At 54.1% G+C, this 25,865-nt stretch overlaps 2 protein-coding genes across 3 annotated transcripts in view; one reads left to right on the top strand and one right to left on the bottom strand.

The window, feature by feature from the left end:
- The window catches only part of ARIH1 (ariadne RBR E3 ubiquitin protein ligase 1), a 59,721-nt gene extending 53,776 nt beyond the window's left edge, over positions 1-5,945 (bottom strand). The window contains exon 1 of the mRNA XM_062612126.1: positions 5,507-5,945. Within this exon, the coding sequence (XP_062468110.1) occupies positions 5,507-5,875 (369 nt within the window). The 5' untranslated portion in view covers positions 5,876-5,945. The remainder of the gene's footprint in view (positions 1-5,506) is intronic.
- Positions 5,946-14,833: 8,888 nt separating this feature from the next.
- HEXA (hexosaminidase subunit alpha) lies at positions 14,834-25,634 on the top strand. 2 transcript variants are annotated; one of them, XM_062612129.1, is made up of 14 exons: positions 14,834-15,108; positions 18,359-18,478; positions 19,029-19,094; positions 19,246-19,292; positions 19,599-19,709; positions 20,515-20,616; positions 20,700-20,832; positions 21,638-21,818; positions 22,110-22,196; positions 22,540-22,612; positions 22,963-23,140; positions 23,447-23,537; positions 23,931-24,035; positions 24,795-25,634. In XM_062612129.1, exons 1-14 carry the CDS (start codon positions 14,862-14,864, stop codon positions 24,856-24,858), a joined length of 1,605 nt encoding a protein of 534 aa, XP_062468113.1. In that variant the 5' UTR covers positions 14,834-14,861; the 3' UTR covers positions 24,859-25,634. The 2 variants fall into 2 exon arrangements, with proteins under 2 accessions (XP_062468113.1, XP_062468114.1); XM_062612130.1 differs by lacking the exon at positions 14,834-15,108 and adding an exon at positions 16,731-16,788.
- Positions 25,635-25,865: the final 231 nt, after the last annotated feature.

Raw genomic sequence — 25,865 nt, 5'->3', positions numbered from 1 at the left:
TGTCGTTTCATTTTAATCATGCTTTAACACCCAAAAATAGCTATTGTTTCACATCAAGGGCCACAAATGCTGCAGTCTCAGTTACAACTTCTCTGTGGCACACCAGTTTGCAATTTATAGCAGAACTAACACTCCTCCTTTGCATGGCAAGTAGGGTCCTGCTCACTAAAATTAAACCCACAGGGAATAGCAATAACTGTATTTACTATTTGTTTCTCACTTTCAGAAACAAATGTTTAAAAGCAGCTAAAAAACAAAGAGTGTTTTCAGTTTCACTCTGAAAACATCCCTAATGCATGCCAGTCCCCATCTGCCTCCACGAGGCCCCTGAGAGAAGGCTGCCTTGTTGTGATGTTTGAAAAATGATGTTGAGACAAAAGAAAGCAGCATCAAATGTTTTCACTCCTGGCCAGCCATGAGATTTACATCTGGCCTAACCGAGAACTGAAGAACTAAAAGCAAACGGGTCATTTAAGTACAAAGTTGAAGTTCCTCTGGAGACTTCACAGACACTGGTTCTGCTGAAATTTAAAATAATGCTTCAAAATATTCTATTATATTCAGAACTACATGTCGTGGCAGGCAGGGAACAAATACCATGTCAGTTGCAAAAGCTTTGCAGTGATGGCTTATGCCCGATTTCAGGAATGCTTTGTCACAACCAAGTCTACTGCGTTCCTTGGAAATATTAAATGCATTCCTACTATAATGAAACACCTTATAAATGCCCCGTGACAGAAACATAGCATTTAACAAAGTATTTCCTTCCAGCATCACAACATTAGGGCCCTAACAAGAATTTTATTATCAAATAGCTAACCACATGATAAGAGAAGTTGGAGGCTGCAAATTCACCTCGCGCCACAGCGCAAGCGGACCTGAGTGCAAGAAGCATCAGCCTCAAGTGCTTCCACCCACGGCCTCCTACCCAGCGCTTGTCAAGTAGCTTCAAGTACTCCGAGTCTTCAAGATGTCATCTCTAGCTTTAAATATGGATTTAAGCACAACCCTGTACACCAGCAGCTATTCCTGCTGCTCACTGGCACATCATTCCTTTTTGGACGATGTATTTGGAACGTACTGCCCACAGCACTCAATCACACCAGCATCAGGGAAGTTTCCTCAGTTACAGCTGGAAATCAGTACATTCTGTCCAAGCAAATGAAGCTGCCGTTTGGCAAGACCCCTTTTGCCACAGGATAGTGGGTATGCACTTGCTGTGACAGGGCTCTATTTAACAGCAGGGCTGTGACATTCCGGGGGACATCTGCACCACCTCAGCTTTGCAACCTCTCGAAACAGCCATCCCTCAACACATTAACAAACACAGCTTTGTAACTTTGGAGCAGACTCAGGTTTGGCCTTATTTTAATGGCAAGGCTTTTATCCTGTACAGACCTGACCTTACTTCCAAAGACGTCATCCAGCTTCATCACGTAAATGAGTAACCAGTGGTTGTTACCAACGCTCTGATGTTACACATTACCTGTTCTGCTATGAAGAACCTTAAAGCCTATAGTACAAAGAAAAGGTATTTTTGAGCTAGAGTAACTTTTGTTGGGTCTGGTGATGCCACCTCCTTCCAGAGGAAGGCCATGTTCGGGCATGAAGTTCAACATGCCCACAACCACACAGCACAACACCCGGCTGCATACAAGACCCTGCTCCCTACTCTGGGGTGGGGAAACAGAAAAGCAGCAGCTCAAGTCCCATTTCAGAGCTTTGTTTTAAACACCAGCCACCTCAGAGCTCCATCCCAGGATTTCTGGTCCCTCGCCATTACAAAGTCCAGAAAGAATGAAGGTGGTCAGTGACATCACAATGATGTCATTGGAATGCTCCAGAAAAAGGTGACCAAAAAGAGGGAACAAACCCAACTCAAATATGGAAATCACACAAACTCTCAACAAGGCAAGGAAGACACTGGGCCAAGCAAAGCTACAGAGACACAGATCATCATGTGCTCTCTTCAGAGTAGAAATAAACATGCTGTTCTAAACAGTTTTCAAGTTTATTTTCAGAGAATCTAGAGCAAAGATGGAAACAGCAATCTGACTGCTCTTAAAAAGGCATTCACAGCAGCAGCAAATTATTTGGACCAAAGTTCAGATATAAAGAATATGGGGAAGATGCTCAACTATGGGGTAAAGACCTCTGAGAGAAAGCCTTTTGTGCAGCACCACCTCTGTGCCCAGGTCCTTACAGCTGTCCAGTTTTCTGCCAGCAGCTGGGAAACGATCAGAAATCAGCCTGTTTACTTTGACAACTAAAATTCAAACTAACATGTTAAATGACTCTCTACCCTGCACAGTTGTAGGGATGGAATTGGAAGTGATACTCTGAGCTGGGGTTTCAAAGTCTCAGCCAATTGACAGTACAAGTTTAAGGAGCTAATTCATACCCCTATTTTTGCGCTCAGAGAAGAAGGGGAATTCTTGTTGTGCAACATACAGAGTCAATTATGAGCACCGATGCCAAATACTGCACAAAAATCATCATGAAACACCTGAAGACCTGCTTATGCTCAGAAAAAAAAGGAGGAAATGCAAAGTAAATACTTGAGTCATTCTGAAGCCTGTCTCGTTCACTGGAAGTTTAGTTGTTTCAGCAGGCCAAGCGATAAGGAGAGGCACCAGCTCGGCGCCGAACAGGCATCTTCAAGAGCCCATCGCACACTACAGCACAAGTTACAGCCTTTATAACCAGCAAGCATACCACAAGTTAGCTACTACTTCTGCAGAGTCTTCATCAGCTCAAATCCCTGTCCTGACAAGCTTGGTTTTCGTATGCAGTTTGCATTTGGAAACGACTAAAAAGATGGGAGAATTTGAATTTGAGTCCCTTCAACTAGCAGTACTATCAGCTAATAAGCTGTTAAAATGTAGCGTTTTAATACAAATAAAGGCTGTTTAATACAGAGTTATACCTGCCACGGCTCAGATACCCCCTTGTAGATACTTCATGGCTCACCGATAACTCTTCCTTTCACTGCAGCTGCTGAGATGATCAACTGAAAAACAAAATCTCATTTACAACCTTACTCCTGATCAGAAGAAATCAGTACCTCCCTGATTAGAGGGCAAGAAACCTACAGCTGAAGTCTTCAGGTACTTGACACCTCTACATTACACCCTCACTTGAACAAATAAGTTCCCAAGCACTACAAAATATAACTACAACCACCATTATTTGATACCCAAAACCCCATGTAGATACTTAAAGCCCACAGCCATCCAATACTTGAGTGGAACAAGTGAATCACGGCACTGCAACCGAGGATCTGCAGCAGGATCCTGAGCCAACGGGTCTCCAGAAAAGGTTTACTGAACCAGAAAAGCAGCAGCAGCAGCAATCCTGGTTGGGTGCCAAAACCCAAGGAAATAAACAGAACAGAGCCCTAGAAGATTTCGTCACCACCAACAGAAGCAAAGATGAGCAAATACTGAAGCATCCACTGAACTGAGTTCACTTACCCCTGAATAGACTAGAAATCTACTGACAGTTAAGCTGGCATTTAAAAGCCATTCAGAGCAACTGAATGTTTTTCTACCCTCTTCTGATACCTTCCAGGGCTTAAGCTGATTTTAGGTCCCGAGTTTACCCATGACGTTCTAAACAACCAGAGCTCCTGCACTCTGCTCTGTTCAACCAGGAGTAGCTACTGCAAACCCAACACAAATAACTGAAGCATAGGCAACAGCCACGGCGGTTCTGTGTAGGCAGTTCACGAGGCTTCTGCAGAGCCCAACGCAGCCAAGTCCATGGCAGGGTCAGACCTCCTGCTGCCACCCATGTGCAGAAGGAGAAGGGTCTCTTCACCTGTATCTTCACCTATATTGACTTCTCTCCACTAGTTCTGCAAATCAGAGGTCGAGTGCACATGTCATACAGCTCAAAGGCAGCACAAGAGAGGGGAAAAAACCCGGAGACCAGAAATGAGGACCTTGTCTAAGAAATCAGTTCATGAAGAACATGCAGGTGAGTGCAGCAAGGCGGCCAGGTCTGGAAGACCTAGAGCAGGAATACTCACTGCTCCAAAAGGCAGGAACTTTTCCACCACTGTGCTTATGCAAAGACAGAACAATGGCAGAATCTGTTCAATATCATCAGTCCATGTCATGATTTTCACCGTTGGTCACTAAATCCAGACTGAAAGAATGAAAACTTTGAGTTATTATTTGCATATCTACTCATCATTTGTTTCCCTCTCTATATGAGGATCAATAACTGGTGGCAAAGAAACATCCATACTTAACCATGAGATTGCCTTTAACTGCAGGATAATCAGCTAATCTAAAGAGACTTCTTTATTCAGCTTTACAAGTACAGTACTGTCATTAAAGTTATAAACATTAATTTGACTGAAGAAATGCCATTTACTCATTTGGTACGCAAATACTCGTAGAGCTGTTTGCATAAAGCTCCATATAAGCTACAGTGCATTTATGGCACATAAAAAAACATTTTAAAGCTGCTATTATAGCCACCGTAGAGCACAGAGTAGTTGGGCAAATGCATTCACTGAAGCATCTCGTCTTTAAATTGACATACCAACACTGGAACAACTACCAACAACTGGCAAAGCAACTGGTTTTGGGGCACTCTATCCTTCCATAGTTCACTTTCTCACACTAATCCTCTTGGCAGATTGGAAAAGAAACATTTTCGGTTTACTCTAACTCTGAATAATCCCATGTAAATGGAACAAAAGGAAACTCGCACACTGGTCACCTACAGAAACTTTATGGTGAGCTGGAGTAAAGCCTGGCCATAAACACTTACAAACAGAAGCCAGAGAGCTCCAGCAGCTTGAAATTTCTGCCAGAAGCTCAAGAGCCAACTGATAAGACTTAGATACTTCCATCTGAAGTCAGCAAACGTTATTTCAAACTCAGTATCTATTTTGACACTATGCGCTTAAATCTGGAGACAGAAGAGTTAGTGTTCGCAGCAGTAGCTCGTATCCCTCCTGGCCTATGCAGGAAATAATCACAAGGTTCAGCCCCATGAGCTGGTGGAGCGCGTCTGTATGTGCCAGGGGGGAAGGGAAGGGAGAAGGCAGCAAAACCAGAGCCGTGCCCGGCTGCCTCTCCCCAAATTCCAGAGCTTGCCAGCGGCTCACGGCAGGAGCTCCAGAGCTAACCCCCCCCCCGGCCAGCGGGAAGACGGAGGAGGGGAAGGTAAAACGCAGGTTACAGCCCACCGGCTGGCAAGCACACAAAGAAAGAGGAGTCCTTTATAGCCAACGGCCGCGTTCCCTGCGCTTCCCCGGCAGGAAGCGAGCTCCGGGCCTGTCCCCAGGGGCCTCCCCGCGCGAAGGGAGTGCCGAGGAACCCCCCGCTGCCTCCAGCGCGGGGCTGGGGGCTCGTTCGCAGGAGCTGTTGGGCCGCGGGAGGCCCGGGCCCGGCGCCGCTCAGGCGAGGCCCGTTGGCGGCGCGGCCCGGCCCGGCCCGCCCCGCCTCCCCCTCGCCGCCGGTGCCCGGCCCCGGGGATGGGGGGTCCGCACCTGGATGACCTCGTTGACCTCGCGGATGCACTCCACCATGTGTTGCAGGATCTGCTCGGCCGTCAGCACCTCGTAGCGATAATCCTCCTCCTGCTCGGGGCCGCCGCCGCCGCCGGGGCCCGGTCCGCCGCCCAGACCGCCTCCACCGCCGCCGCCGCCGGGGCCCAGCCCTCCCGTTTCACCGCCTAACAACCCGTCGCGCTCTCCGCCGACGCGCAGCCCGGGCTCCACCAGCTCCACCTCGCCCAGGTCCAGGTTATCGTCGGGCTCGTCCTCCTCGTCGTCCTCCTCGTCCTCCTCCGCGCCGCTGTCCTCGCTGCACTCCTCGTCCTCGTCGAACTCGTAGTTGTAGCCCTCGTCCGAGTCCATGGCGAGGCGGTGAAGTAACGGCGGCGGCTCGCGCGGCGCCCCCCGCCCCGCCACCGCCCCCCCGCCGGCCCCGGCCCCGCCGCGCCTCAACCGCCGCCAACAAAGGGACGCGGCCGACCCGCTCCGTCACCGCGCGCCGCGCACGCACCGCACGTCACGCCGCCGCGCGTGACGCATCGCGCCGCGCCTGCGCCGCGGCCGCCATCTCCCCTCCACCGCGCCGGGAGCCATCTTGAGTGAGCGACACACCCCCCCCCCCCCCCAACACACACCCCTGACCCCCCCCCCGCCGGCGGCGCCATCTTGAGTGCGGCGCGGAGCCATCTTGAGTGTGGCGGGTGGAGCGAGGAGCAGGGGAGGTACCGGCTTCCCCTTTACCGGCTTCCCCTTTACCGGCTTCCCCTTCACGGGCGCAGGCGTGGGCGCCGCAGGGTGGTGGGGATGTATGGTGGAGGTGCGGCAGGGAGCCCTCCTGTGGGGTCCTGTCAGCCGAGCACGGAGGGAGGGCCCCAGCACTGCCATCACAGGGTGCAGCACCTGTGGGGAGTGACTTGTGAGGGAAAACAGGTTGTTGTGCCTCGAAATTGGAATAAAACTGCACTGAGACCGCGTCCAGGCGGTAGTTCTTGTGAAGCCATGGGATAAACGTGTGCTTGCCATCCCTGGGAGGGACCCTGGCTGTGCCGGGAGCATCTCTGGACTCCAGCTTTGCCGTCTGGTCAGTGGGGATGGTGACACCCGGTGTCACGGGCTCCACTCCCTTTCTTCAGTGTTGCTGTTTTGCGGGTTGGGCAGAACGCGCCCGAGTGTCAGCACCAGCACACGGACAGCCCATTCTCCCTGCAGCAGACAAGCCGCCAGCAGCACACCCTGTGCAGGCCGTTGCTGGGCTACCCCGGGCCTCTCGCTTGGACACCGCACCGCCGGCGAGGGGCGGACCCCGGGGTGCCGCAGGGGCTGAGCACCCTTCGCCTCAGCCTCCCCTGCCCTTGCAGCAGCTCTGCCTCTAGCATGAGCCGTGCTGGGCCGGGTACGGGGGAGGCGAACCGGGCTTTCTGTTTGCAACACTCCGGGGAGCAGAGGGGACTCCAGCTGGCTTGGAAACAAGGCTGCAGCGTGGCCCGCAGGAGAGCCGGCTGCTCCCACCCCCTCAGCAGCGGCACAGCCGCGGGACGGCTCCAGGGCTACCTCCTAATCCTCCGCTTCCTGGCGGCCCGGGGAGCCGTTTCTGCCGCGGGGGAAGCGGGCCCGCAGGACGGGCGCGCACACTGAGCGGGGCGGAAGGCGGAGGGGCGAGTTGCGGCCGCTCTGCGGGCAGGAGTCACCGCCGTGCCCCGTGCGTGTGCGTGCAGCGCCCGGCGCGGAGGGACCCCGCTGCCCGCTCCCGTTTCAACACAAATGCCTTGTGAAACAGGCAGAAAATTAGAAGCTGCCTCCAAAAGGGTGTTTCATTTTCTGCTGGCGCACAGAAAGCTTAACGATAGCCGCAGTGACTGGGGTTTACGCTCAGGGTGACGCAGGCAGGTGCCCTTAGGGATCCGAGCAGATTGAGTGTCCGATGTCCTGGGTGCATGTCTCTAGAAACCTTGATGAGTACAGCCTGCATCTTCAGACACACAAACAGCTCTGAAAGTCAGCTCCGCGTGTTCCATGGCATTACAGTCGCGATTACCCGCTGTCCTCCCCGACTGTCACCGTGTGAAGCTGTCCCCATCACACAGCTGGGGACAGCCTTCGCTCCCTGCGTTCTGCCCTGCCCGGTCAGGAGCAGCGCCTGGGGGTGTGGACCGGGCACGCACGTTGCTTCATGCCAAGCTACCTAGTAACTAAAGCCGGGTCCCTAATTACCCTACTTATAGGGAATGGCAGCGGCCCGGGTGTTAATCATCCTGCCCTACATAAATACAAGCAGCCCCAGCTTTGTTCTGCTCCGGACATACCAGCTGGACATTTCCCAAGCAGGTGCCCCTCACACATCAAGCCTCGGGGCTCAGCTGGTCACCATGCCCCCGAGGGGGACAGTGTGTCACCTCCTGAGTGACACTCTGGTATCACTGTCCTGTCCAGCTGGAGACATACCCACCTTCTTGTCAATACATCAGCACGCATGACCCCACCGGACCCCAAGAAGCCAAGAAAGGTGTTGCCCAGACAGCCACGTTTTTGCCTTAGCAGAGCTTTGCAGCTTCCCTGAGCCTGTGCTTGGACGCAAAAACGAGCTCAGTCCTTCACTGAGGCGACCTGTCCCCCCGGGACACACGGGGTTATCCGTGTGCCTGGTAACCAGTTCTTCCGGCTGCCTGGGAGCACCGCAGGGGTTGGGCAGGACCGGGCATCCCCCGTGGCCACGGTAACCCCGGCCACGGGATCCCAGCGCCTCCCCGCTGCCCTCTCCTGGCCCCGGCACAGCTCTGCGAGATGCGCTGCACCGCAACAAGCTGAAGCCGTCGCCTCGCACAGTCCTTCAAGACCCAAGGGCAGGAGCCGTGCTCCGGCAGCACAGAGCACAGCCATTTAGGAACACACTTAAACCTCTCTGGGCACCCGGACTGCTTCCCTTTCTCGTATAATCCCGGTAATAAACATTTATAAACAGTGATGGGATCTTCCCAATGCCATCCCACAGAGATGGGAAGGCAGTTCTACAGTCACAACCCTATCTCTTCCCACAGCAAGACAGGGATCAGCACTTCACTGCAGGTTACTGCTCACTTAAAACACTAGTATTTCTCAAAAATACTCTTTGGTATGAAATTTCAGCTATGCCTTCTGCAAAAGGTCTTTCTTTCATTACAAAGTTTCCTACCTAACGGTCACACATGGAGCACTGGGCATCCGTGGGCTCCTTGTAGATGGCTGGCAAAAGGTGTTTGAGAAGAGCAGGGCTGCTGCCTTCAGCTCATCCCGAGGGGATCTGCTCGGCCTCTGGGGATTTTAGGACTCCAGCTACAGAGGAACGTGGAGAGCTGCTCTTCTACCTGCTCTGAAAGATGATTTAGATGTTCATAGTCATCTGCTGCTTTTCCATTTTATTCATGCAAGAGCTTAATTACCCAAGTGATTCTAGTAACTGTTCATGCTGAAGCTGACAAGAGTAAAATATTGCATTGCAGTCACCTTGCTCCATGAAGCACACGCTCAGTGGATTTACAGGAGCAGGGTCTCTGTGCACGAGGAGTTTGTCACCGCACATCCACGGGCTCTGACTGATTCCAGTTCAGCTCCACAGCTGTGACTGAGAGCAGCCCAGGACGGCAGGCACAAAACCTCAGCCTCCGCAATAACTCTCAGCATGTCCCTATGACAAGCCCTGTTTCAGGATATCAAAGTGCTGTGGAAGTGCTGGTGCCCATGACACAACCACCCCGGGGCTCCTGCACTTGGAGAGTCACCATGGAGCTGGTTGAACCCCCCACCTCACCCAGCCTTCCTCCTGCTGCCCTGCTCCTTGAGCCAGGCGGGATCTCTGGGAAAAGCCCATCTCTGCCATCACATCATACATGGAGCTCCCACACTGGGAGGAAGGAAATCCAGGAGATGTCTTGATGCTTTGGGTTTGAAGCATTAACAACCTCACCCATGACATGGGCTGAGGTGCCCCCTGGATCACTGCTGTTTGTTCAGCCACCCCAAAGCTGTGTGAGCTGCAGATAATCCAGAGGAAAAAAGGCTTTGCAAGTAATACCAATAGTGCAAATACCACCAGGCTGAGCTCGAGTCCGGAACCCGAGTGCTTCAGACAGATTAACACATCTCACCTTGAGCTTTGTGCCTTAAACTCCACTTTAAGTTCATAATTGTTGAAATACTTCTCTGAGGTGAGGCCCACTCCTGCCTGCTAGCTCCGAATCTCCCAGGCCTCGCTCCCCTTACATGTACTCTCCCATCTGAGGAGGTCCCTTCTGTTCAACTCCATCTGTGCTGAGAAACTCATTTACCACATGCATCTGCTAAACTGTTCCATGGCAGCATCTAGGGTGGTACATGGTGGTCAAGGTGGATTGTAGCAACAGGAATTGTAGCTCTCTGCCAGGGACACCACGATGAGCGACATCATCCCTAAAACACAGAGATGTGCCACAGGAGGGCTGACACCCGCAAAGACCCTCACTTCCCCCTGATCACCACCCTGAGTGCCACTGCAACACTGTGCAGCTGCCACCCGCACTGACTGCAATGCAAACACCATAATTATTCGCCATGGCTGGAAGGGGAGGTAAACAGGTAAATGGAGAGGGGAAGTGTGCCCGGAACGTCTCTGAGATGTCAAAGTTGAAGTCAGAGGACTACAGGCGGTCGCAGGCATTTCAAGATGATGATCTATGTGTTCCAAAGCCCTCGTGCAGCCACACCACCTGCAAGTCCCTCGATTGAAGCTGGATTCACTCCGAATGACTGGGCTTAGACAGCGTTTGGCTCAAAGAGCAAAGCGAACACAACACTCATGCTCTGTGAAGGTTGTCATGAATGGCTTCCTCCGTCCCTCTGTCCACAGCTCATTTACTTCTCACCAGCAGAGGAATCTGTATGCAAAACGTCCTCATGATTAAATGCAGGAGCAGCCAGTGTTACAGGGAATTAGGCAGCATAATAAATGGGTTTATACCTTAAAAAAATGCTGTGGAACAAGGAACTGCACTGACAGCCCAAAGGCCACCTTCATGCCCCAGAGGCAAACAAACCAGAAAGACCCAAGTATGACACCAGCCAGATTTCATAACAATTTTTGTCAGAACAAGGAATTTGGATTTCTACCAACTTCATTATCAGCAGTAAGCAGGTAACCCAGCAGAGTCCTGGTGCAGCACAGTGTTCTGCAGAGTCCCCTAGCAACTTGGCTTCCAGCTCTTGCAGTTCAAGAGATGAGAGGAGGGATTTGCAGGTACCTCCTTCTACAAGGGCAGGGGCAGCGCAATGTCCTCAGCCCCATGCACTGACATTGAAGCCTTTAAACAAGTCTATGGGGCTGGTGGCCAGAGTTAGGGCAAGCGGAGGTGCGGTGGGGGAGCAGAGGTAAGCTCTGAACCTTGTGTCTCTGTGTTTACTCCCTGCTTGTTCCCTGCTGAACTGGCCTGAAGAGACCAACCTTCCCAGGGGATAGATCACCCTGCTGACGTGCTCCGAGACCACAAGCTGGTCTGTTGAATTGCTACTGAACAGCAGCATCAGCAGCTTCTGGCTACTGCTGCTCTATGCCCCGTGCAGGACAGCGTGTAAAGCAGTTTCTTTTAGCCAAGCTCCCAAGTTAAACACGTGCTTAGGCAGTTTTCTTACATAAAACTGCATTCCTGAATCAGTCTGTTAGTCTAGATTAATGCTGGCCAGCTACAGATGAACTTGTCTGAGTCATCCCCTGGAGACATCAAGTTCCCTAAAATAGCAACAGCAACAGAATCCATTGAAAAGCTTGAATATCTCCATGGAAAGCTGTGATCACAGTGCTGCACAGGAGTGTGGCAGGCACTGAAACGAGGATTTGCTTCAGGTCAGGGCACTTCCAATCTCAGGAAGCACAGCCCTGACGATGCCGCTGACGTTGCCTGATGCAACACAGCAACAAACTGTCAGGGTTTGGTGGTTGTTTCTTCCCTTGCAATCTTAATACAGTGAAACTCCTAGAGACACTGGACTCAATCAGAGCTGTCAGAAAAGCAGTGGATGTTCGCACAGGGAAAGGCAACAACCCCAATGAAGACCACTGAGGCTTCGTGTAGACCAGCAGCAGCCTCAAGACAAGAGGAGGAAAGCGAATACAGAGAGTGACAGGGGCTCTTTTCCCAGAGGCCTGATGCAAGTTGGAATATAGGTGTTTTCCTCCATGTCCCTTCTTGCCATGGAATGTGGGTAGAGATGGGCCAAAGCCCTGGAGCAATGGCACTGGAGCTGGAAAAACCATAAGGAAGCAGCCTAGCACATACTACCATGCTGAACTGGGGTCCTGCCACCACTCCATAGGGAAAACAAAGAACAGGTAAGCATTGGCAGGAGCCTGAGGGCACCAAGTGGCTTTAACTGCCCCAATCAGCCTTGCCTGGGACCTCCACCCATGACTCATTGCTCCAGGAGCCCTCCTGGAAGTGCATCTGCTCCAAGGCTTCCCTGGATTGATTTTGCACTCTTCTCTGTGCTTTGCTTTTGCTGGGTGACACCGGGACTGTTGGTGGCTCCATTACTGCCACCTCCATGCTCTGCTTGCCTGGCCATGGGGCAGCACCCAGCTGGTGAGGCTCTTGGCCTGTGTTGTGCCTGCCCTGGGTTCTTGGCTCCCCTTCCCTTAGGAGGATGCGTGGTCTTTGTTCTACGGGGTTGTAGAAGGGGGATGCAGTACTGTGTAGTTGTTAAGCCTATGGCAGTGCCAGCTCGGGCCTGGCTCCTGTTCCTGGCCTGGCTCCCTTAGCTATAGATGACCCTTAGTCCCTGCCTTCCCCCACTGGAGATTCCCTATCAATTTCCATCAATCTCATGGAATTCCCACAATCCCATTTAGACCCAAACCTAACTGTGATTGCCTCCTGCTGCCTGGCATCCCCACAACTGCTCCACCTGTGTGAGACCTTCAAACACTGTTTAGCTCCCAGGTTCCTTCAACTCTGCAGAGCACTTTCCCCCATCCCATCCAACCCTCCTCTCCAGCCCCAAAGGTCCTCACAGCTCCTCCTTTCACCGTCACTCCACAGCTTTGTGCTGGTGCTTTTGTAACCTTTGACAGCAAATTCCTTGATGTTTTTCTGCAAAACACTTTCTCCGTTGACGCTGGTTCTGTGTTGCTCACATGATGGAGAATTCTTTAAATTCCCCACCAGACCCTTCCATGGCTGTGTCCTGCTTCTGCAAAGTGTTTTTTCATCTTGTGCTAGTGTGATGAGGCAATTTGCCTTGCCATGCTCTCTCCCATGGCATTTAATTTCTTGCTTGCTTGCTCGCTCCCCATGCATTGCCGATAGCTTGGAGATTTCTGGTGGCTTCACTGCTTGCTCAGGAGGGAAGGGACAACAGTTTTCTTGTAACTTCATTGAATTCCAGCCTGGCTTGGGTTAAAGGAACTTAAAGCTCATCCAGTTCCAACCCCTGCCACAGGCAGGGACCCCTTCCACTAGAGCAGCTTGCTCCAACCCCTGTGTCCAACCTGCCCTTGAGCACTGCCAGGGATGGGGCAGCCACAGCTTCTCTGGGCACCCTGTGCCAGCGCCTCAGCACCCTCACAGGGAAGAGCTTCTGCCTAAGAGCTCATCTCAGTCTCCCCTCTGGCAGGTTCAAGTCATTCCCCTTGGCCTGTCCCTACAGGCCCTTGTCCCAAGCCCCTCTCCAGGTTTCCTGCAGCCCCTTCAGGCACTGGAGCTGCTCTCAGGTCTCCCCTTCAGGAGCCTTCTCTTCTCCAGGCTGCCCCAGCCCAGCTCTCTCAGCCTGGCTCCAGAGCAGAGCTGCTCCAGCCCTCGCAGCATCTCCATGGCCTCCTCTGGCCTCGCTCCAACAGCTCCACGTCCCTCTTGTGCTGCTGCCCCAGAGCTGGATCAGGGCTGCAGGGGGGGTCTCCCCAGAGCGCAGCATAGGGGCAGGATCCCCTCCCTGAGCTGCTGCTCACGCTCTGGGGGTGCAGCCCAGCACACGGGGGGGTCTGGGCTCAAGCACACACTGAAGCTGGGTCATGGGGAGCTTCTCATGGACACACCCAAGTCCTCCTCAGGGCTGCTCCATCCGGTCTCCCCAGCCTGGGTTTGTGCTGGGATTGGCTGATTTGCTGCCTAATTGAATGGAGTTGGTTCCCTTGCAGGAGCTGGTAGGGTTGTGAAGCAATCAGATGGGTAAGACCTGGACTTAAGGGCCCTTATCTGCCCTGGGGATTGCTGAGGAACGCAGAGATGAGAGGGAGGAGGTAAAATAAAGAATTCATCTGCGGCTGAGGGTTTCCTTGCAAAAGCCAGTCCCCGTGTGGAAAGCATCTCTGCAACACTCCTCTGTGAGGCTCCGGCATGGGATAAAGCCCTTTCCATTGGTACAAGCCAACCAGTATTTCACCTGCTGCCTGTAAGATAACCCTGGGAAGCTGAGCAGGGGCTGATGTACACCCAGCACTGCTCATAAAAACACATGGCACCAACAGCATGTCAAAGCCCAAGTCAGATCCGGTGTGCACGCGTGCTCAGTCCCACAGCTGGGAGCTGCTGCAGGTGCAGTATGTGTTGTAAGGCATTCACTTGACTCTCAAAGCCCAAATCAGACTGCCCGGGATCTGCTGGGGCAGGGAGCATGGCAGAGGGGCTCTCACATTTGAGGGCTGGGGAAGCAGTGTCCCTCAGCAAGAGCTGAGAATCATGGAATCAACCAGGTTGGAAAAGCCCTTTAAGCTCATCCAGTCCAACCATTCCCAGCACTGCCAAGGCCACCCCTAACCCATGGCACTGAGGCCTCGTCTCCACGCTGTGTGAACACTTGCAGGGACGGTGACTGCAGCCCTGCCCTGGGCAGCCTGTTCCAATGCCTGAGCACCCTCTGGGGAAGGAATTGTTCCTCAGCTCCATCTAAACCTGCCCTGGTGCAGCTTGAGGCCGTTTCCTCTTGTCCCATCCCTTGTTCCTTGGGAGCAGAGCCCAGCCCCTCCTGGCTCCATCCTCCTGTCAGGCACTTGTAGGGAGCCATCAGGTCCCCCCTGAGCCTTCTCTTCTCCATCTGAACCCCCCAGGTCCCTCAGCCCTTCCCCATCACACTTGTGCTCCAGGCCCTGCACCAGCTCCGTTGCCCTTCTCTGGCCCCGCCGCAGCACCTCAATGTCTCTCCTGCAGCGAGGGCCCAGAACCGAGCGCACCGGGAGGGTCTGTGGGTTGGTTTAACAGTGAAGAGCCGCTCGCCTGGGCTCTGGCGCCCGGCGGCGCTGGGGTGAGGGCGCTGCGAGGTGCCGGGGGCCCGGGGGACGCAAACCCGGCCCCGTGGGGCCGAGCTGCCATTTGGCGGGCGGCGCCGCCCTCTCCCTCAGGCAGCGGGGCACGACATGGCGGCGGGACGGGCTCTGCTGCGGCTGCTGCCGGTGCTGCTGCTGCTGCTGCAGCCGGCGGCTGCCGTGTGGCCGCGGCCTCAGGTCCAGCGCTCCCCGCCCGGCGGTGGCCGCTGCCTGCTGCCGCCCGCCCTTTTCCGCTTCGGCCACGCCGCGGGCTCGGCCGTGGGGCCGGGCTGCACCGTGCTGGAGGCGGCGTTCGAGCGGTACCGGGCGCTGCTCTTCGCCGCCGCCCGCCCTACCGGTGAGGCGGGGTGGGGGCTGCCGGCGGGGCGGGGGGCTCGGCGCCGCTGGGAGCGCGGTTGTCGCTGCCGTGTACGGCTTTATCCTGACAGGAACCCCGCAGACCCAAACCCCCGTGTGTGCTGGGGTCAGCCCGGGCGGGTTTGGGTGATGCGCTGCCTGGGAACCGCCGCGGGTCAGCGGCGCTGGGGCTGATGGTGGCCATGGGCTGATGCCGCAGCGGCTTGGGTTGCGTCTCACGGCAAAGGGCAGCGCCTGTGGAGCGCACCTCTTGCAGCAGAACACGGGGCTGGTTGGCGCAGGGGGCACTGGCTGCCTTTCAGGGAGTTAGGCTCTTGCTGTCAAGACTTTATCTCGTTGTTTTATGTCCTCCAGATCGTGTTTCAGCTCCCCAGGGCTTCATTTTGCTTCCTTCTCTTGCGACTGCTGTTGCAATCCCTTCAGCTCCAGTAGTTCTTGCTAGTCTTCCTGCTCCTAGCAGCTCCTGGTGTCCGGTGTGAAGCGTTCCTTGAGGAAAGACTCGTGTTGCTTCATGCATGTGCCTTCCAAGTACACATCCATGCCATGGAGCGCTCTCCAGAAGGGTTGCTAAGCATCCCGAGGCAGCGTGGCTTTTCTGGTGGAGGTAGCTCATCCTGAAGTTGTAGGGCGAGAAGGGGAAAGGCAGAAGCTCTGAGAGCCTGGGCTCGCCTTGGGACAGGCTCCTGGGCACAGACCTCTTTGTGGTAGCACCCACTGCGTGTCTGGGGTACAGCGCGGGGAGGTCCCTGGCTGTGCGTGCAGGGGCTGGGGAGCCGGCGCACGCGGATGCTGGGTGCCTGCGTGGGTCTGCAGCAGCCTGGAGCGCTGCATCTGGGGAATGTGAGGTGCTTCATTCATCAGAAAGAGCCATGGATGTGCTTTCCAGTGTTTAAGTGTCGGTGTGAACTGCGGGTCAGTGCTCGTGGCACTGGGAGCCATTCGGCTTCGTCTTGAGTGCGTTGTGTTTGGACCAAGGCAAGTTTGAGACCCTGAGGAAGATCCATTTGGCTTATTTTATGTCTTCAACTCTCGTAAGTAGTGATAGAAATAAAGCTTGATTTGGGAGCTGAGGAGACTTCTTTCTTTTGTGCTGCTAGGAACGAACCTTAAAACAGCTGATAGAATTATTCACGTTTTCCTGTTCATCCCAGAGGGAAAATGTGACCAGCACATCACTTGGTGAAACTGTGCGATCATGAGACTGAGCTCGTGCTCATCGCTTTCCATACACCCTGCTTTATGACACTACATGATTAAGGCTTTTTCCCTCTTTGCCTTCCCTTTTTTCTTTCCATCTGGGTGGTTAGTAAGAACAGGCAATGGAAACCCTGGATGGAGGGGAATAGTTTTTATGAATAGAGAAAATAAACGGCAGAAACCATTTTCGCATGTGTATCAAGAATCTGCTATGTCAGTTTAACAGCAGGCAAGATTCTCTCCAACCTCTCCATTCATTCTGGACTTCAAGCATGAAAACAGAGACCAATTTAAGAGAGAAATATGGGGGTCTTTGCCAAGCCCCTGCTCAAAACAAGACAAACCCGAATTGGAGCCACCTTTGCAGTTGGGTCGAGCTTCTCAGGGCTGTTTCCAGCTGGAATGATGGTATTTCCAAGGATGGAGAATTGGGCTCTTGCTGGAGTGTTTGACCACCCTCCAGGTGAAGAATTAACTCTTTTCTTATGTCTAATTGAATTTCCCTTGCTGCTGTCGCCTTGTCTCTTGTCCTTCAGCTGGGCACCTCCAAAGCGTGCCTGGGAGAGACCCCGGTCCCTGTGTGGAACTCAAGCCACCCACGACGTTTTACCGCTGCTAACCTCCTGCAGTTGGTTATTAGTGCCCTTATCCTGCAGTTTATGACTGTAAGCTCCATGAGTTTCACCTTCACCCTTCCTGGTGAATGGATTGCGTGTCCTTGGTGCACCCACCTGCATAGCCTTCTAGGAGCGACAGTGGTGGTGCCTGCCTGCCGCTCGGGTTTGGCCATGTCTCCCTGGGCATGTTTAAACGTGGTTGTTGTGGTGGGATCGGTTCTGTTGTGGCACCTCAGCAGAGCGAGCCCTTCTGTGTCCCCAGGCTTGAGAGCAGCCGTCCCTGGTGAGCAGCGCCGTGCCGAGCAGAGGGAGCAGGTCCTGCTGTGCTGCCGTGTGCTCGCACATCTGCGGGGTTGCCTTGGCTACCAGCTTGTCTGCAACCAGAGGAAAGCTCAAAACAAGGCTATCTTCTAGCCTTTTCCCTTCTCTCCACAGAGGTTTCATCGTCATTCCATCCTTGAGGAATGTGGGGCTCTGGCTCCTGCAAGCTTTGGAGCATGGGCTCTGCATTCCCCCCAAACCCTGGTGGTGCCACAGTCTCTCCCAGGTCTGCTTGGTGCCTGGCTTCTGACCAGGCTTGCTCAAAGCCAAGCTCCTTATGTTTAGTGACCGTATTGAGTATTGACTGTTCCTGGGAATGCTGTGGGGTGTAGACATGGAGTTGGCTGTGAGCAGCTGGGTCTCACCCCACTAATCCGCTCTCTTCCTGGCCAGACCCATGTGTCCCAGCAAAGGCTGAGCACCTCTGGGAGTTGGGGGAATGATTCCAGTGAGGTCTTGGGCTTGTACATCCTTGGAAGTGCTTCTTCCAAGATAGGGAAGTGTGGCCAGAGCTCCTGCTGGGGGTCTGAATATGACCAGGTTTGTTTTCCAGCCACTGTTCTCTGCAGAAGGTGAAGCTGCAGCAGGCTTGGATTCATTCTCCACCCTTTCCTTCTTTGCCTTGTCTATCACGTGTGGGGAGGGTAGCACAGCTTTTGGGGCTGTGCTTCATTTCCCGTGGTTGGGAGAGTTTGAAAACATGAATCTCTTCACCCACCCGGAGAAGATTTGAATAGTTGTGCCTGCTGGAGCAGGGGTTGGTGCCCAGGAGGCTCTGGGGACTGCTCCTAGACCATACTCTGATGTGTCTCCTCTTTTGTGCACTCCTTTAAGCTTCTACTGCAAAGCCTTCCCTGGGGGTTTCCTCACTTTCATGCTGAAGGTTGGGATCAGCTCATGTGTTCCTGATTGCCTGTGTTTGAAGGAAGGCCCTGCTGAACACCCAGTGCCTGCGCTGGGGTGAGGGAGGCGGTGCCATGTGTTAAAACCATGTATTCCTATGCCTCCCATCACTAGCTGAGAGGATGGTGGTGGATTGGGAGCAGGGAAAAGGGCCAGCATGGGGCTGGTGTCCATGGTCTGTGTCCTTTGTAGGGAGTGGATCTGTCCCCTTCTCAGAGAACCCACCCCAGGACTTGCCCTGCACTCAGCTCCTCGTCTTTGTGGCCACACCAGACTGTGATGGGTTTCCCAATCTGGACTCCAAGGAGAGCTGTAAGTGTGGCGCTTGGGAGCAGGAGGGAGTGCGGCTGTTCCTGTGCCTATCAGGTGGAAGTAGCACTGTGCAGCACTTGCCCCCAGTAGCAGAGAGGCAGCAGTCCGGCAGTCCTCACTGGGTTATTGACAAACGGGCAGGGAGGGAGGCACTTCCCTAAGGGTGCTGATAAAGTGGTGGGAGAGGGTTAAAACAAAGAAGAAACCCCCAGATCTGTTCTCTGGGATCTAAGGTGCAGTCCTAGAATAGAATCACAGAATCAACCAGGCTGGAAAAGCCCTCTAAGCTCATCCAGTCCAACCATTCCCCAGCACTGCCCAGGCCAGCCCTAACCCATGGCACTGAGGCCTCGTCTCCACGGTGTGTGAGCACTTGCAGGGACGGTGACTGCAGCCCTGCCCTGGGCAGCCTGTTCCAATGCCTGAGCACCCTCTGGGGAAGGAACTGTTGCTCAGCTCCATCTAAACCTGCCCTGGTGCTGCTGTGGCCTGCAGCAGCACATGATGGAGTGTGGGACCTAACTCCAGCCTCTCTGATGCTGTGTTTCAGACAAGCTCTCTGTCTCGGAAGGCTCCTTGCTGCTTTCTGCTGATGCCGTCTGGGGAGCTCTCAGAGGTGAAGTGTGCTTTCTGTGGGACATTCCCACTCTCCCTGCCTCAGGCCTATGGGGATGTGCCTGTCTTTCCATCGACTTAGCTCTTAATTGAGCTCCGTTCCTTTGGGGGAATCCGTGCTGAGAAAGGGACTGTGTGTGGTTTTCCTGCAGGCCTGGAAACGTTCAGCCAGCTCGTTGGGAGAGACCAGAACGGCACGGTGAGTGCCGGGGCAGTCAGCTCTCCATAGTGCTCCTGCCTCCATGGGGCAGGCTGGGGAGGCCACGCAGTGCGGGGGTACCAGCAGTGCAGCCTCACCAGAGCCCACGCAGAGATTTATGAATCCAGATCCTGCCTTGTGAGCAGGTCAAGTGCTGCAGCTCTCCCTGGCTAGCCTCTAGTGTGGACAGTGAGGGTACCCCTCCTCGTCCCACCTGCCCTGGGGACAAAGGCGAGCCTGGTTGTCCCCTGCTGATGGATGTGTTGCCCAAAGCCTTGCTCACTTCTTGGTATTCTCTGTGTGCAGTACTACATCAACAAGACAGAAATCGTGGACTTTCCCCGCTTCCCTCACCGGGGACTGTTGCTGGACACCTCTCGTCACTACCTGCCCCTCAGAGCCATCCTGGAAACTCTGGTAGGGTGCCTGTGCTGGGAGATGAGGTGGTTTAGTTGGGTGTCCCTTCCGCTGCCACAACTGAGCCCTCTGTGAGTGGCCTGGAGGCCTTTTGGGTTGGTTGTCTGTGTGTTGCTCCTTTCCAAAGATCCTGGGAGCTGAGGCCCCTGCATCTACAGCTCGTTGAGGAAGAGCTCATCCAGCCTGGGTGTTCTGGACAAAACCGGCTTGCTTGTCCCTAGATGAAGCAGCAGGCTGGGGTGGGACGGCAGCATGACCCCAATTCTTAATACACAGATGTTCATAATGGAAAAATGCTTCCATGCTGCAGGCCCTTCCCAGTGCTATGTTTGCTGTGGGGTAAAACATGGCTGTGTTTGCTCCTGAGGTAACTCACAGCTGCCTTGTTTGGGTGATTTCTCAGCTCCCTTTGTAAATAGGATGAGGCAGACCCCCCTGAGGTGTCTTGGATTCCTGCAATCCAGGTTACTTGCTGAAGCTGGGTTGTTTCTGAGGGAAGGGAGAACAGTGACTTCTTGCCAGGCAGGTGAGACAAAGGTGAGTGGTGGTTCTGTGTTCATCCCAGGCAGAATTAAACTTCCAGGTCTCCACCATTGCTCAGTTATAGGAAGAGCAGGGCCCTCTGCAGCTCTTTGTGGTGCTGGTGTGTCTAAGAAAGGTGTCTGAATCCCTCTTGGATTCTGGGGCACGTGTAGGGACTCTGCCTTGTCCTTTTGGACCAGAGAGACATCCCCTTTCAATGACAAGCTGGGTGACCTTTCAGAAGGGGCAGGGCATATTCATCTTTGTCCCTGTTCCTTCCCAGGATGTCATGGCTTACAACAAGTTCAACGTGTTTCACTGGCACATTGTGGACGACCCATCCTTCCCCTATGAGAGCTCAACCTTCCCAGAGCTCAGCAAGCAGGTAACCCCCCCGATCGTCACCCAGGGGAGCAGATCCCTCTATCAGCACCTGGGAAGGGTGCTGAGATTCCTGTGTTCCCCCAGGGAGCCTTCAATGCCATGAGCCACGTGTACACGGCCGGTGACGTGCAGGCGGTGATCGAGTACGCGCGGCTGCGCGGCATCAGGGTCATTGCGGAGTTCGACACTCCGGGGCACACGCTGTCCTGGGGTCCGGGTGAGGAGCACACCCTGCTGCTGCTGCTGCTGCTGCTGCTGCTGCTGCTGCCAGGGAAGGTTCAGTTGTACCAGGGGCAGGGAGGGAATCTGCAGCCTGGATCCCAAACACAGCCTGTGGGCAGCTGTGTCCCACAGGCTGGCTTTGAGGAGGAGCAAACCATCATCTGGGGGAAGTGGGATGCAATGATCCAACTTCTGAACAAAAGCCAAAGTTAAAACATTTCCATCTCTTCTTAGGGCCAAGCTGGGTGATTTTGGGGGAACACCTGCTCTGCCAAAGCTAAGATCATGGGTATTGCCAGGACCTTGGGTTTAACTGGGGGGTACAGCTGACCAAGCTTCCTCCCTCTGCTCAGCTGCACCCCAGTCCTGACACGCTTCTCTCTACTTCAAGTATCTCCTCTTCCGTGTCTGGAAGAACAAGAAGCTCCAGGAAAACATTGCCTTGTCTTTCTGTCTCCTTCCCCTGCTTCCAAATGCACTAGAGTACACCCTGTGCATGTGGTCACAGCCCTAACTGTGGTTGCCCTGTCTCTAATGGGTGTGTGGAGCTGGGAGAGGGTGCTGGGCACTTCACTGCTCAGCATGTGAGCTCCTGTACGAATCTCCCCAGAGCAGCATCCCTCCCTGTCAGGTCAGATATCTTGAGCCAGAGATTCTGCTGTTTGTGCCTCATGGGCCACACTCAGGTCTTCTGTGCCCTGGCAGGCCCTGGGCTGTGCTGAGGAGCATCCGGAGGTTATATGGGGTGATATGGCCACATTTGCCCCCCTCCTTACTGTTCTGTGTTTATTATGACCCAGGTGCTCCAGGCCTCCTGACTCCCTGCTATTTGGGCAAGCATCCTTCTGGGACCTATGGGCCCATCAACCCAGTCCTTAACAGCAGCTACCAGTTTGTGACCAGTTTGTTTCAAGAAGTCAGCTCTGTGTTCCCAGACTTCTTTCTTCACCTCGGTGGTGATGAGGTGGACTTCACGTGCTGGTGAGGCTGAGATCGCTCTGGATGAGGTCTGGAGGGGGGAAGTATCTGGGACTGGAGTCCTGATCATCTGCAGGTCCTTGGTGTCCTGCTCCCCAGGCTCTGTGTCTTAGTTGCCCAGGGTTTCTGTGCTCATGGGGATGCTGGCTGTGGGAAGCCACTGGTGCCGGCGCAGCCACAGCTCTTGGAACGCCTGCAATAGCCTGGATGGATGTGGGAAGGACTTGGCTGTGTCTTGGCCTTACTCCAGAGCTCTGGTTGCAGTGCTTTTATTCTCTTCTCTTTGGTGCACAGGAAATCCAATCCAGAAATCCGTGCCTTCATGAAGCAGATGGGCTTTGGTGAAGATTACAGAAAACTGGAGTCATTCTACATCCAGAGGTAAGGACAGCTGCATCCTGGGCCTGCAGCTGCAGTATGTGACCAGCAGAAAGCTTCTGCTGCTCTGGGGACACCAGATCTCCTTTTCAGGAGCACATCCATTTGGGAATGTCTCCCTGACCCCAAAGGGAGTAGCTTACCTGTGTTTTATTGGGAGATTGACCACACAAAACCTGGGGCTGACGAGAAAGAAGCCCCATAAGGGGCTGTGCTTTTTCCCTTCTCTTTCAGAAGTACCTTCATGTCTTGGTGTTGGGAGTACCGATGCTGCTACTTCAGCTGTATGCAGCCAGCAGAGAGTATAGGTGGGATGACCCAAAACTTGGCTCTCTTTCCATTCCAGGCTCCTGGACATAGTCTCTTCCCTTGGCAAAGGTTCTGTCCTGTGGCAGGAGGTGTTTGACAATGGAGTGAAGGTGGGAGCTGCCTGCTTTCCCTAAGGCAATTGCCTGTGGTGTGGTGAGCAGTGCCAGCACGCCAGCCAGACACACCGGTGTGCTGTGGGGTGTTGTGCCGGGGCTGGCAGGTGATGGCTCTGTCACTCTGGTGTCTGTTTGAACCCTGCCCAGGACACTGTGCAAATGGGCTTATCCCTCTCTCTGTTGCTTCCTCAAAACATGATGGGAAGTGGCTCGAAGCTCAAGCCAGAGTCTGCCTCATTTTCCCTTTGGGGGTGTTCGGAGCTGTGAATGCTCTGCTGGCAGGGAGACACGGTGCTCTTGTTGCCGCACCGATCCCACGTGTGGTCTTCATGTGTCCTCTTCAGCTGAGGCCAGACTCCATCATCCACGTGTGGAAGACCTCCAAGCCGTACATGGAGGAGATGGCAGATGTCACCAAGGCTGGCTACCACGCTCTGCTCTCTACCCCCTGGTACCTCAACCGCATCTCCTACGGGCAGGACTGGATGGCAGCCTACCAAGTGGAGCCCTTGAAATTCAAAGGTGTGTTCCTTATGTTCCCTTCCTGTGTGGCAGCTGACTTGTCACTCAGAGGTAGCACTAGGGCTGCCTGTCTTGCTGCTGGTGTGAAGGTGCTTAAGTGACCATGTCCTTGGTTCCTGTGCTATGTCCTGTTCCCTTGCTGCCAGCAGAGAACACCTCTGCTCCCCCCAGCCTGGGGTTTGAAGTGGGGGCTTTCAGACAGACAAGTTTTTGCCTCCTTGGCTGAGCCAAGGTGTTACAGGCACCTCTGTGAGCAGGGTGTTCTCATGCAACACCCCATCACCTGAATGCTGTGTCATCTGGCAGGCAGTGCTAAACAGAAAGATCTGGTGATCGGTGGAGAGGCCTGCATGTGGGGTGAATACGTGGACGTCACTAACCTGACCCCCAGGCTCTGGTAAGAGAAGCCGTGGGGAGGTTGGCTGGAGTCACAGGGACAATGCTTGGGCCCCTTTCTTTCAGCACTGAGCAATGTGGGTGTGCTCTGTGCATGGTGCTTGTCCCTGTCCCCTGGCAAGACCTCTGTGCTAGTAACAGCTTCACTGAGGCTTAAATGAGGGTTTGTAAGAGTGTAACGTGCTGCTGTGCACCACCACTATGTGTTTTATGCCGTTCTGTCCTTTCTCCCTGGTCCACTCCTGATCTGCGTGTGTCTGGGAGCGGATCTTTTGCTACCCAGCAGCCACGTGATGCAGGATGTCGGTCAGGAAGGTGCTGGGGAGCTCAGGGCTTTGTGTGGGAAGCGTTTGAACTCGCCCTGACCTGCTGCCGCTGTCCTTCGCTCCTCAAGGCCGAGAGCTGGGGCTGTAGCCGAGAGACTGTGGAGCAACGCGAGCGTGAGGAACCTGCAGGACGCCTACGTGCGGCTGGCGGCCTTCCGCTGCCAGCTCCTGGGGTAACGTCCTCCGCACAGCAACGCGGAGCGCGGTGACAGGGCCACCTCGCTGGGTTCAGCCCCCTGGGAGGGCGGTGAGGGTGAGGTGGGCTTTCCCTGGTGCAGAATGCACCTTGTTCTGATGGAGAGCCCCAGGTTTTTCTCTGCCTGTGCGTAGGCAGAGCTGCTTTGTGCAGTGCTGGAAGAGAAACCCTGCTGCTGGCGTGGGCTGGCGGCTCTGTCGAGGAGAGGGCTTCATGCTGAGGAACGGGGACGTGTCAGCTATTGCCACCTCTCCTGCAGCATCAGCTTCCCCAGGAAAGCTGCCCTTACCCGTGGCTCCCACACATGAGCAGAAAAACAAGTCTGCAAGCACAGGATGAAAACCGCTCCCTCCTTGTCGCACCTGAGACAGGCACCAATGCCCACCCTGTGACCACTGAGACCTGACTGTGGGCTCTGCCTGTGTCCTCTGTGTAATCATAGAATCCCAGCCTGGTTTGTGTTGGAAGAGACCTTAAAGCTCATCCAGTTCCAACCCCTGCCATAGAGAGGGACCCCTTCCACTAGAGCAGCTTGCTCCAAGCCCCTGTGTCCAGCCTGGCCTTGAGCACTGCCAGGGATGGGGCAGCCACAGCTTCTCTGGGCAACCTCTCCCAGTTTGGCTCCAGAGCAGAGCTGCTCCAGCCCTCGCAGCATCTCTCTGGCCTCCTCTGGGCTTGCTCCAGCAGCTCCAGGTCCCTCCTGTGTTGTGATGTCCTCTCTCTGCTCTCTTGTCAGGCGCGGGGTCCAGGCGCAGCCGCTCTATGTTGGATACTGTGAAAATGAATTTGGAGGGGTTTGAAGCATGAGTCCCACTGCCCTTGCTCTGCACATGCCGGAGGAGTGATGGTTCTGCCTCGAGAGCTGCTGGTTTGGCTTGGCCCCTTCTGCCCAGCTTCTGCTCTTACTTCGTTGCAATGAACATTTCTGTCCCTTTAGTGTGCACCCTTTGCCTCTTCCTATTTTTATTTCTTTAAATCTATAAATAAATGACCCGAAGAGGAAAAAGGTGCTTTTTCATGCTCAGCTGGGACTTAAAACCGTGCAAGGGCTATTGTTGGCAGGAGATGTGTAGGTGCTTGCTCCAGAGATGCCAGTGCAGAAGCAACATCCCATTGCTCCGGAGCGTGCTGGGTGCCGGCCTGATGAACTGTGCTTTAGTCCCTGCTTCCCACCCTGCAGAGAGGTGACAAGAAGGTGTGAACTGCCCTGTTGTCCTGGGATGGGGAGCTCAGCTCCAGGCATCCTGCATCCAGGTCTGGTTTGGATATTGGCTCCTTGGAGAAGAGACTGGTGCTGCCACTGTCCCATGGAGCTGGAGTCATGGCTCTTGTCCGCGGCTGGTTGGGAACCACATTCAGCTCAAAGCAGGGAATCTCTTGGGAAGAGTGTTTTGGGCTTAAGTGCGTGAGATCTGCTGCTATGGCAGGAAACCTTTTATTGCTGAACTTTAATTTTAAACGCTGTTGGACTTTTATTTAAAAAACAAGATTTTAACTATAAAAATGAAAAATTTAATTTAAAAATCTGACCTTTAGAAATAAATTTTAAAACTTGGCCTTAAAAATATTAATAATTCTCAAGTCTTGCATGTCTTCACCCTCCTGCAAAAGGATGCCCAAATGGTGCTCCTCTGAAGTGATACATCTTAAATAGGATGGGAGGGTTGGTTGTGATGCCCAGCCACCACGGAGCAGGGAACTTTAGCCAGGTTTTGGCGAAAGGGGGATATTTTCCTACATGAAAAGAAGGATATTTTCCCTGGTTCCTGGGGAAAGAGGCTCCTCTGCTTCCCCTAAGTCTCAATGG

This window comes from Pezoporus occidentalis, unplaced genomic scaffold, assembly GCF_034315485.1.
Source record: "Pezoporus occidentalis ecotype Australia unplaced genomic scaffold, CSIRO_AGI_Poc_V1 ctg159, whole genome shotgun sequence".
Lineage (NCBI taxonomy): Eukaryota > Metazoa > Chordata > Aves > Psittaciformes > Psittacidae > Pezoporus > Pezoporus occidentalis.
This window is presented reverse-complemented; position numbering and strand designations above follow the sequence as displayed.

Coding starts and splice junctions, on each gene's coding strand:
- HEXA (XM_062612129.1), top strand. CDS start 14,862: ATGGCGGCGGGACGGGCTCTGCTGCGGCTGCTGCCGGTGCTGCTGCTG. Junction 19,293..19,598: donor GGAGAGACCAGAACGGCACG/GTGAGTGCCGGG, acceptor CTCTGTGTGCAG/TACTACATCAACAAGACAGA. Junction 20,617..20,699: donor TCCCAGAGCTCAGCAAGCAG/GTAACCCCCCCG, acceptor GTGTTCCCCCAG/GGAGCCTTCAATGCCATGAG.